At 37.9% G+C, this 12,133-nt stretch overlaps 1 protein-coding gene across 5 annotated transcripts in view; it reads right to left on the bottom strand.

The window, feature by feature from the left end:
- Positions 1-12,133, bottom strand: part of VPS8 (VPS8 subunit of CORVET complex) — a 270,200-nt gene that overhangs the window by 96,739 nt on the left and 161,328 nt on the right. For all 5 annotated transcript variants that reach the window (XM_046002698.1, XM_046002699.1, XM_046002701.1 and 2 more), the window contains 2 exons: positions 10,386-10,475; positions 6,936-6,982 (listed from right to left, as the gene is read on the bottom strand). In XM_046002698.1, the coding sequence (XP_045858654.1) occupies positions 6,936-6,982; positions 10,386-10,475 (137 nt within the window). The remainder of the gene's footprint in view (positions 1-6,935; positions 6,983-10,385; positions 10,476-12,133) is intronic.

Genomic DNA, 12,133 nt, shown 5'->3' on the forward strand with positions numbered 1-12,133 from the left:
AAAAATGCTGGTGTTATTTTGACAGGGATTTCATTCAATGTATAGACTGCTTTGGGTAGTATAGCCATTTTAATGATATTTGTTCTTCCAATGCATGAGCATGGCATGTTTTTCCACTTCTTTGTGTCTTCCTCAATTTCTTTCATAAGTGTTCTACAGTCTTCCGAGTACAGATCTTTTACCTCTTTGGTTAGGTTTACTCCTAGATATCTTATAGGTTTGGTACAACTGTAAATGGGATCAATTCCTTGATTTTTCCTTATGCTGCTTCATAATTGGTATACAGATGTCAAGAGATTTCTGTTAATTTTATATCCTGCAACTTTGTTGAATTCATGTATCAGTTCTAGCAAATCTTTCCGTGGAGTCTTTCAGGCTTTCTACATAGAATATCACATCCTCTGAGAAGAGTGAAAAGTTTGACTTCTTCCTTGTTGATTTGCATGCCTTTTATTTCTTTTTGTTGTCTGATTACAGAGGCTAGGACTTACAGTACTATGTTGAACAACGGTGGAAAGAGCTGACATCCCTGCCGTGTTCCTAACCATAGGGGAAAAGCTCTCCGTTCTTCCCCACTGAGGATGATAATAGCTGTGGATCTTTCATATATGGCCTTTACTCCCCCATCTTCTTTTTAAAATAGCTTTTTTACTATGTAAATGCTAATATGGGTAATTTAATATTAACTACTTTTTCTTTCACACTATTTCCTTAAAAAATATTTTCCAAAACTGAATCACTGGATCAAAGCATATGTGTAACTTGAGAGCTCTTAATAACATATATAAATTAAATATATATATATATATATATATATATATATATATACACACACACACACAAATACGTATATTAAATTGCTCTTGAGAAAACAAAGTGGTCTAATGGAGAAACACAGGGAAAGAGAGGAATGACAACATGTAGTGCCTCCTCTGAACAAACGGGCCAGTACTGCCGAGGAGCAAAGAGAAATGGGAACAAGGAAGAAAATGAAGCTGGATAGATATGCCTGAATCACATCAAAGAGGGCCATGAGGAGCCTGTATTTTGCCTCCGATAAGGGAAGGGAAAGAACTCTGAGAAGGAGAACTTTGCCTATTTAAAAATGGAAGGAGAATCAAGAAGGTGGTTAGGAGGCCAGCAGGAGGGATCAGGAGAGAGATACTGTGCGGCTAAACTAGGGCAGTGGGGGAGAGAACAGAGAAGCCCATACAGACAGGAGGCCCTCAAGAGGCTGACGTCATGATTGGTTCTGTGTGGTGTAGCCGAGAAGGTGGAGTGGAGTGGGTAAAGCAAAGTGAAGAATCCATCATCACTCTCTGAATTTTATTTAAAACACTTAAAGGTAATTGCCTGCTAACTTATCTATTTCCTTCATTAGAGTGTAAATTCCCTTAAGGCAGGGCCCCATCTTATTCACTATTTCATCTTCCATGCCTGTCAGAGTGCTTAGCATGCTATAGTTACTCAGTAAACTGTTAAATGAAATAAATGGGCATAATGCCATTTGCTAGGAGAGATAATAAAAAAAGCAGCAGGTTTGGATTGAGAAAAAGTGAGCCATTTCAACTTTTAGCACAGTACTTAGACAGCAATTTCATTATAAAGAAGTCTTGAATAAAGGAATAAAAAATAAACACATGTACACTATTTTCTTTCTTGCTTGCTCACTATAATCCATCCATCCACCTGCAAGGCCTGGAGATTAGGAAATGATATGTTATGATTTAAAAGACTGAACCTGAGCTGCTGGCAAAGTGCTAACCGAAGACAGTGAAGGGTTCAGAACAAGTCTCCTCAAAATGGGTTTCTTTGGCATACGGACTACTTTGAGCTAAAGGCAATCAAGGCCCTGTGAGCTAAATGGAAATTCTGACCCTCCATTAACTACCTAAAAGAATCTAAATTGGGAGACTTTCCCAGAGTAAGAGTTATTATCAGAGATAAATTTTAGCTGAGTGACCCATCTGTATGGCAGGGCAAACACTTAAATACTAAACATTTGCTCTTCTTCTTGCCCTGTGAATTGCCCTCCTCCCCTCGGAAGCCCCAGGTCCTTATATCCCATTCCTTAGCCCACGCCGGCAATATATACATCATTTTACCTTTCTGTCTTTGATACTCTCGTGTATGTGCAGTTTTCATACATATGAAATTAAATTTTTCTCCTGTTAATCTGATTCATGTTAATTTGATTCTCAGTCCAACCAGAAGAACCTCTGAAGTGTAGAACAAAATTTGTCCTAACAATATGATATCTGGTGGTAAGCCTGGACAAGCTGATAGGAAGTCACTCAAGTAGAAATGAATTTTCCTATGTCAAAGTTCATGAACATAATATTCTAATTTTTTTTAAAGATTTATTTATTTCAGAGAGAGTGTGTGCTTGTCCACATGCTGCAGGGAGGTGTGGCAGCTGTGGGGGGTTGGTGGGCAAGAACCTCGAACAGACTCCCTGCTGAGCAGGGGTTCCCCATGCAGTGGCTCGATGTCATACGAGCTGAAATCAAGAGTTGGATGCTTAATCTGCTGAGCCATCCAGGTGCCCCTATAACGTTCTAATTTTTTATTTTAATTTTGAAATATGCTATTTCAACAATGAATGTCAATATGTTAAAATATCCTTTCAAAATTACCCACAGAAACACGGGTTCAACTTAAATCCAATATATAACCATTTCCATAATCTATGTTACTCATTTTCTTAGTAATGCTCAATTTTTACTTTATTTTGATTAAAGATTAGAAATACAATGTGACTTCTATGTGGTTTTTTTTTTCCCCTACAAGAAAACCGTACCACATATTTCAGAGGCCTCCAGGACATGGTTGACAAAAGCTAAATCGACATTATCAAGAGAAGTGTACTGAAGAAAATATTGTGAATATAAATATACTCGCACATTCTCTTTATTCCTTATGCAGCTCATAGCCCCACAAAAACCATCAATATTCTTGTGTATTATCCTTCAAGCATCCCCACTGCACAAAAGGCCTACATCTGGATGTAAATACATCAGGAGAACTCCCAGGAGAATGCTTGGCCTGGCAGGAGAGCACACAGGGAGTGGGGGTGGGGTGAGCTTTATGGAGCAGCTGTCCCAAAGAAGGGAACTGGAAGAGAATGCAAATCCGTTCTTTCCCAAACTGCTGGCCTCAATTCAGGCAAGTAATTTGCTTCTGTAGGATTAACTCCCCCGCCAAAAACTAATCTTTCTATGTACAGATGCCACCAATATCTCTGTAGGTCAATTAATTCTACTGAGGACATTACATACATAGTAAAGATAACATAGAGAAATTGAATAAAGACAACAAAAATAGACCTAAGAACTCAAATAGATGATTTGTCCCTTTAAAAATGCTATAGACAAAATAAAAGGCTTTTAAAATTTTTATTTATTTATTTTTTAAAAATAAAGGGCAAAATAAATAACTCAACAAATATTTGTAAAAGTTAAATTGAAGACACACACACACAGGATCCTATTAACTCGGGTTTTGTGGGCAAAAGTTAAAAAAAAAGGCAATATTCTGACACAACATATATATACAAACAGTCTCTATCTGAAAATGACTTTTCTCTTTAATTTTCCTATCCTGCCAAAATGCTGCTAAAGGAGCTTCTTGAGTGGTGGGGGGAGAACCCAGTTGTTTAAAATATATATATATATATATCTATTGCTTAAGGACAGAAAGAGAAGAATCAAAGGCAAGAACAGCCTCCACTATCTGCCGGTGAAAACCACCAGGCAGGCAATTTCCAGCCTATGGATTCTTGCGTTCTTTTTCCTCTTAATATCTTTTCCATACTCTCTTGTTTCCCGGAACTTGACAAGGCTCTAATGCCTTTTCAGATTATTCAAAAAGCATATTTATCTTGAAAAGCTAAAATGTGGTGGAAAATCAGTCATTCCGAGTAGTAATTGTATCGATATTTATATAACCTAATATTGGTATTTTTTTTATTTATAAAAAGTAAGATTTGGTCGATATTACCTTCTATATTTTATTACATGTGAGAAAAGACCAAACACAAAGCTGAACTTCCTCTGTCCTTCTAGCTTGAGTCTCTCCACGTAGGACCGTTGGGGGGAAAAGGACCTGATCAAATAAATGATTCTAAGGGAAGAGGCACCAGGTCCTAGTGAGGTGGGGAACAAAGGCAAAAGGAAAGTAGAAGAAATTAAACTTCCTTATAACTGCAGCCCATTGACAGATACTTGAGGTGGGCAGAACATAACATTCTTCCAGGAACTCCCAATCTTAAGGTTAATGTCTTGCTAGAGGGAAAAACAACCTTAGCTTGACAATGGCTAGGCTGCCAGTGTCCCAAGAGTCCTCTTTAGCATATGAAAATCCTTTTGGAAACTTCCCCCAACTCCATAGTGTACAATCAGCTGCTCCTCACAATCTCAGGGTAGCCCTTTCTGCTTTCGGGTCCTGTCCCATACTATAAAAACACATTTTTGCACCGAAGAAGTCCCAAGAATGAATTCTTGAGGCTTCGAACCCCAACATTTCCACATCACTAGGAGAATGGACATGGCACAAGAGAGGAACAGAAGGAACCGTACCATGGGAAAAGGGGTGCACAGGATCTGAAGAAAGGGCTGGAGCTGGAGTTGGGTCCTTCCTCTGCCTGCCTAGAACCTCCACCCTTCCTTCACATCTCTGTCCCCAGCTCGCCCCGTCTTTTCCCCACCAGACCCCAAGTGATCTAAGATGTTTCTACCCGTTCATTATAAAAGTTCATTACAGAAGTAGATATGGCCCAGAATGGCTCTGAGGGAGAGCCAAATGATGAATAGAAATAAAAGTAAAGGTATCTAGCCTCGTTTGATATTCTGAGAACAGGGATCTAAAACACTGGTAATCTGAATGATGTGGGAAATAGAGGCAGGAGAAAATTTATTAAATTTCCTTACCCACTGACAAGCCCTTAAAACAGGCAGAGTGACATTCCTCTAGGGACTCAACTGCCTCCACCTTAACACTTTGCTAAGGGATAAGGGCAAAGGGCAATCATAGCCTGACTGACCTCCTACCCCCAACCAGGATCCTGTGAGTCTATTTTAACAATTCCTTTGGAAACTTCCTTTATCTCTAGACCCTCCAAGATAGTGTTGACAATCATTCCCAAGCACAGGGCCCACTGATATACAACTAAAGGGTCTCACACAAAGGTTTTATTACTGGTAATAAATAACCTTTTTCCCAACAATAGCTAGTCCCTCAAGGTCCTGGAAACCTTGCTTCCAAACTTCCTCAGAGACTTACGCCATCCCTAACCTCCTCCCCAAATTACAAGCATATAATGGACCACTCCTCACAGCCTGCCGCAGCAGCTCTTTCCACCCACGGGTCCTGTCCCCATGCTTTAATAAACCACCATTTTGTACCAAAGATGTCTCAAGAATTCTTTCTTGGTCATCGGCTCCAGACCTCACCCCACAGAACCTTATTTATATTCTAAGACTTCATCATGAAGACGTCTTGAACAGGGGTGCGGGGTATGCAGTCAGACTGCTTTTCTAAACATCTGCATATGCACATGTGGATGACTGACTTCAATGCAGCACAGTCTGCTCTAGATTCAAATGATGGAGATTTCAAAAATTATTACAATCAACAAAACTACTGGCATTTTGGTATGTAAAAATAGCACCAAATACTAGAATAACCCAAACTGAGATTATCACTAAAGTAACTAAATGACTGTTTGCAATGGCTGGTGTACGTTCTAACACAACATGAAAGTTTGGATGTGTGACGTGAAAGTTCTGTCTCTGCCACTGGTGCTTAACTCCGAGTGTACATCAAAAATAATCCCGCCCACAATGATTCTGTGGGTTTGGGCCCACATGTCAGTATTTTTACAAGTTTCTAAGGTGATTCTGACACATACTTCCAGTTAAGACAGAGTGACTGTGTTAGAGGATGTTAAATATTATTCCACTTAACTCCCAAATAGTCCACTTAGTCACAGCAAAATGTTAAGATCTCACACAGAGAGCTGCTTTGCTTACAAATCCATTACTAATCTCATCATCTCCCTGGGTTAGTTTTATTTGATGAGTACCACAGTAGCACTTAAAAAAAAAAATTAAACTTCTCTTCTCATACCACCACAAGAAGGTATTTTAAACTAACACCTCAAATGAGGATTTAAGAGGGAATCAATTTAGGGGAACTAGCTGTTTACTTTGAAAGTAGAGCTATCAATCCACAGCGTGGAATAAAGAACAGGAAGGAGTGAAGTTAGGATAGAAAGGGGAAGCTAGATAGTCATCAGATTCTTCCTAAAACATGTCTTCATGGCACAGATTCACTATTGTTTTTTATAACGATAACAATTCAACATGTATGCTCATGTTCAAATGCAAAGAAAAGCATTCCCTCACAGTATAATCTACTTTCATCATATATTTTGCTATGATCTATGAAACTATTACTCAACCTAACACTAAAAATCAAAAGTTGATTATACTATTTGGATATAGTGAGCCAGTTTCTTTTTTTCTCTTTTTGGAGGGTTGAGGTGCAGAGAGAGAATCTTAAGCAAGCTCCATGACCCTGAAATCATGATCTGAGCCGAAAATTAAGAGTTGGACACTTAACCTACTGAGCCACCCAGGCGTCCCACAATGGGCCAATACTCTTTTCTAAAAAATATATATATTTTTTAATTTGATAGAGAGAGAGCACAAGTAGGCAGAGAGGCAGGCAGAGAGAAGTAGGGGGAAGCAGGCTCCCCACTGAGCAGAGAGCCCGATGGGGGGCTTGATCCCAGGACCCTGAGATCATGACCTGAGCCAAAGGCAGAGGCTTAACCCACTGAGCCACCCAGGTGCCCCGGGCCAGTATTCTTAACCTCAACTTATTTCCTTTGATTTTTCATCTGTGTATAATGAGAAACAAATTTATTAACATACCTTGGGTCAAGAAGACTCCTCAGAAATTTGAAAAGCAAAACCTGGTTCTGAATAGAAAAACAATAAAAAATACAAACATGAAAAAAACAAATTCTTCAAACTATGCCAAACTAGAAAACCCCTTTATTTTATTTTTTTTTTTCAAAGATTTATTTATTTATTCATTTGACAGACAGAGATCACAACTAGGCAGAGAGGCAGGCAGAGAGAGAGGGAGAAGCAGGCTCCCCATCGAGCAGAGAGCCCAACGCAGAACTCGACCCCAGGACCCTGGGATCATGACCTGAGCTGAAGGCAGAGGCTTTAACCCACTGAGCCACCCAGGCACCCCTAGAAAACCCCTTTAAAGTGCACAAATTTCCATTAAGTCTTTTGTATAGATCTAAGAAATTCTAAAGAGTCATTTGGAGGTCATTTCCTCCCAGTAATTCAAATCACTGTCACACATTCTATTTTGAGTGCGGAAGAAACACAAGTGCATTGTTAACTGCCCCTCCCCCAATGGCCCTCTACTAAGATACACCCCTTAGTGGTTCTCAGCACGAGGACCCTGGGAATGGCAGGTGCTCTGAACTGCTGTGATGACAATGTGTTCTGGCTACACGGAGGGCTTCACACTGCCTCACCTGGTCCTCTTCTTGTGAGGATAGCCTACTGGGAGATCATCTAAGTAGGGGGGTAATTTGAGGCCCAAATAGCAAGCAGCACCAAAAAAGTTCATTAACTCCCCAGTGTAATCAACTACAGAAGAGACAACACACTGCAACATGTTAGCAGGTAATATGCCATAAAAACTGGGTTCTGTTTCTTCCACTTATTTGCTATGTGACTGGTATAAACCAGTGCCTCTCTTAGCAATTCAGTTTACTTATGTGAAAAAGAGAACAGCAGTATCTTCTCTGCCTTCTGCATAGGGTAGAGGTGAGAATTAAATGAGATACACCTTAAAATACTCTATGAATATAAATAATGTTTTTAAGTTCTTAAGAAAGCTAAGCAAAAATTATAGCTTAGTTTTTCTTTTTTCTTTATTTTTGGATACATTCAAACTTTACCTGTAGAAAGCATGGAACTCAAAACTGGAAAGGATTAATGTAATTTAGAAGGTAACATTTAGAAGATATTTATCAGTCTTTGATTTTCTATCTTTTCCCTGGTCTATCATTTTGTTTTATTTAATATGACCTTCCTTCTGGTTATAACTTAATACTCTGGCTTTTGTTTTCATTTTAAGAATTCTCAGAACGATTGGTCAGAAGCGTATTTCTTGCCACCAAGAAAGGTACCTTATAAAATTTGTGTGGGATTCTCTCATATTCAGTAAATCTCTGCGATAAATAAACAATTCATTTCCTTAAAAGAAATGTGTATGACTCTATAACTACTTCACAAAAAGCTAGTTTAAAAAAAAAAATCCATGACACTTCAGCTTTTTTATATTTGTCTGATGAGTGACATTATATTCATTTACTTGTCTTCTCTGTCTCTAAGGATCTTGAGAGACTAAGGAAAATAGAAAATGCTGCACTGGGTAGGCTTACATTTTAAACGACAGTAACAGCACTAAAGATGAGGAGATTCATCAGAAACTGCTGACTTTTTTTAAAGAGGGAAGAGGCTCTGTGGACTGAGAGTAGTTTTAGCAGAAATGTCCTCCTGCCCTCATCACTAGAATGGACTGGCTGACTCTCCACGTACTGCCTCAGTATCCTGAGCAATGCTCTATCTTCATTCAAGTCCAATTATTCTGCAACAGTCTTTTGGCTTATCCATCTTCTTCCTCGAGCACAGGGATACATGTATATGTTTTTTATATCCTTGGCAAGTAACAGTGTTTCTGGCTCACAGCAGGGATGTAATATTTGAATCCACAGATGTGCCTTTATCTTGACTTAAAGGACCTCATCATGCTGGACAGCCAAGCCTGATGTCTGGGAGTCACTTTTAACCTCTCCCATCACCTTCAACTTCATTCGAAGCCCTACATGTTTTACTTCACAAACACATCCTGAACCCGTCCATATCACTGCCACTTAGTCTCCATCCTCACCATCTTCTGTCAAGATCCTTCACTTGCTAACTGGCCAATGTGGTCGCTGTTCTTCATATGCTTTCTTTGCAGGTCCACTCCCTACATGATAAAACTAATTTTCTAAACTGAATCTGATAATGTTCTTTTGCTGAAAAACTTAGTAATTCTCCAGGTTATCTAGAAGATACGGTATAACTTCTTAGCACTACACATAAGATAGTTCAGAATCAGAGTGCAAACTCTAGTTTCTAGCCCCTATACCTTTAATTCCTCCCTCATTCAGACATTTTCTGGCTCACCTGAATGCTCCTCCCACCACTGCCCCCAGCATGTCAGGCTTCACAGACCTGGCCATTCTCTGGATACGCATGTTGTCTCATGCCTTCAAGTCTTTACATACCCAGAATCCTCTATTTAGAAAGCTATTCTCAATTCTCTGACTGGAAAACTGATGGCTATCACTCAAGACCCAGCCCAGGCATGTCTGGGAGCTCTCACCAGCCTCAGACAGTCACCCTCTCTCCCTCTCTCTCTCCTCTTGCTTCTATAACACTTTCTCCACATGTCTGGTATGGCACTTATAAACTTGCATGTTATGTAAGTGCTTCTTTCTTCCACAGGGAAAGTTAAAGAAAAAGCTGCATTCTTACTTGCAAACCACATCCTACCATCCTGTTGTACATGGTGAGGCCACAGTAAGCGTTTAAATTAATAGATTCCATATCTTTGTCTCTCATGCCAGGTGCCCTCCACTCACTGCTTTGGCTTTCCTCTTGCACAGTCATCCCCTCCTACAATTATGGGCACTTGATTCTAGGTCATGCTTTATGTTGTTGTCATTGTCCTGTTCCCTACCCCTACAACTTGTGGCCCCAACAACAGTGAGCAAAACACACTACCAGCACCACAATGATAGTGACAAGTGGAATACTACATTCACTAAATCACACTTCAAATTGAGCATCTCAATATTCAACATTAATATAACTGTATTCTAGTTATATTCTAAAAAATTCTAAATAGTCAGCATTAACCCAATTGATGATGACAAAAGTCTGAATAAATAATAAATAACATCAACATCAAAGAGAATAGAACTAGAGTTCCTACAGCAGAAAACAAACAAAAAAACAAAGGCGGGGGAATCTTCTATGGATTACTAATTCTAGATGAAGTACAGGGCATAGTTCTAAAAATGTTTTGGTGATGTTACTATTTATTATGCATAAAGATGAACTCTTTCCAGATACAGAGATCATCACACAACTGCTCCCAAATATATACACACCACACCATGTGTAGAAAATGCTTAAACGGCAACTATCTGTTGAGGAAATTACTACAAAATTCTTAAGTGAATATGCAATAATTTTCTCTCCACTTGATGCTTCTTCCCAATGTATTTTTGCAACATTTACCTGAAGTTTTTTAATGACTGTTTCAATCTGTTCAGAAAAGTGAAGAGCAACCAGCTCTGCAGCTTTACAAGGCCTCAGGGATACAAGTTCCTAAAGTGAAAGGAAAAGATAAAATGATCTTTTATGTTAAGTTTAAATAGAATTTCCATAGATGTGAAGCATAATTACCTACTTTAGTATTTTCATGAGCTTCTATACTACACTTCAGAAGACCTCAATATAAGGTCCCAATTTAAAGGCACATTGCAAGTGAACAAAATTAGAAATATGCCAGGTAAAACATTAGATTTTGATATAAAAGGTAATTCATGCTTAGAAAATGAAAGCACTAAAACTCTGGATTTAAGCCTTGATACCTACAGGATAAATAGAAGGAAAAACAGCTTTCCCAAATTTCCTGTCAGTGAATTTCACCCTTGAGCTTAAAGTAATAACTGAAGTAAAGAAGAAAAAAAAGGGCTAGTTGCAATTTTTCCAGCTAAGAATTTGAAAACTTTACTCCTGATGCCTGGTAGATTTTGAAACAAGGAGCGTCTTAAAACATTTTAAGGTTGCAAGTCTTAAATGAGACAAAGAAATTGACAACTGTTTATTAACCACTGTTAATAAGATCTATTTCTATTAAATTTAAGACTTCCAACCTGGCCTCTCCTTGAACTTTCCTAGACATTACTGGATACTTAACTTCTTGAAACTCTCTTCTAACTTGGTTTCTGAGACCTACTTACTCTTCTACCCTTCCCACTGCATGCTTACATCGCTAAAATGCAAAGACCAACAACATATCAATGTGGCATATTCTCAACTAAAAACGAGACAAGTTATTGTGATTGCAACATTCATGATATATCTAATATTTCTTTGTAGTACCTGTTCTTTAATAATAGTGAGCAGACACAAGTAATTATAGTTTATACTATTTTTATATAATACATATCAAAATAGAGAAGGCACAACTAATGAACAACACAAATGAAAAGGGGTATTATTACCGATCTGAAGGTATTAAAAAGAAATTATTATGAATTTATATCAAGAACTTGAAAATTCAGACAAAATGGATAAAAGTTCCTAGAAAAAATTGTTTAATAAACTGACTTAACAATTAGAAAAACCTGCATTGATTTTTAATCACTAAGGAAATGAATGAATACTCAAAACTCAAAACATATGGAAAACTCCAGGCCCAAAGAGCTTCACTGGTAAGTTTTAGCAACCATTTAAGGAAGAAATAATGCCAACATTAATTAACCTCTTACAGAGAACAGGAAACAAAACAAAACAAAACCAAAACTTCAACTCATTTTATGAGACTAGCACAATTTTTGACATCTAAATTCAAGAGGACAAAAAAGGAGAACTATAGATAAGTCTTAATCATAAACACTGATACAAACATCCTAAATAAAAACAAAGTCCAACAATATTTAAAAAGGATACTATCAGGATCAAGTTACATTTATCCACAGAATTCAAGGCTGGTTTCATACCAATAAGATTCAGCGTAACTATATACTAAGAAAGAAAAGGTGAAAAAACTCATTTTAAAAAACTGTTAATATACCAGAAACAGAAGCCTTCCATAAAAATCCTTATAGTAAATGTACTTATGTTGGAAATAAAAATTTTTAAAAAACCATTAACAACAGCACTGTTATGATAAAAATATAAAACTATAACAGTTAATCTAATGAAGAATAGAGACCTATTTTCTCTATAGAGAAAGTTATAAACCTTTATAGAACCTC

This window comes from Meles meles, chromosome 4 (assembly GCF_922984935.1).
Source record: "Meles meles chromosome 4, mMelMel3.1 paternal haplotype, whole genome shotgun sequence".
Lineage (NCBI taxonomy): Eukaryota > Metazoa > Chordata > Mammalia > Carnivora > Mustelidae > Meles > Meles meles.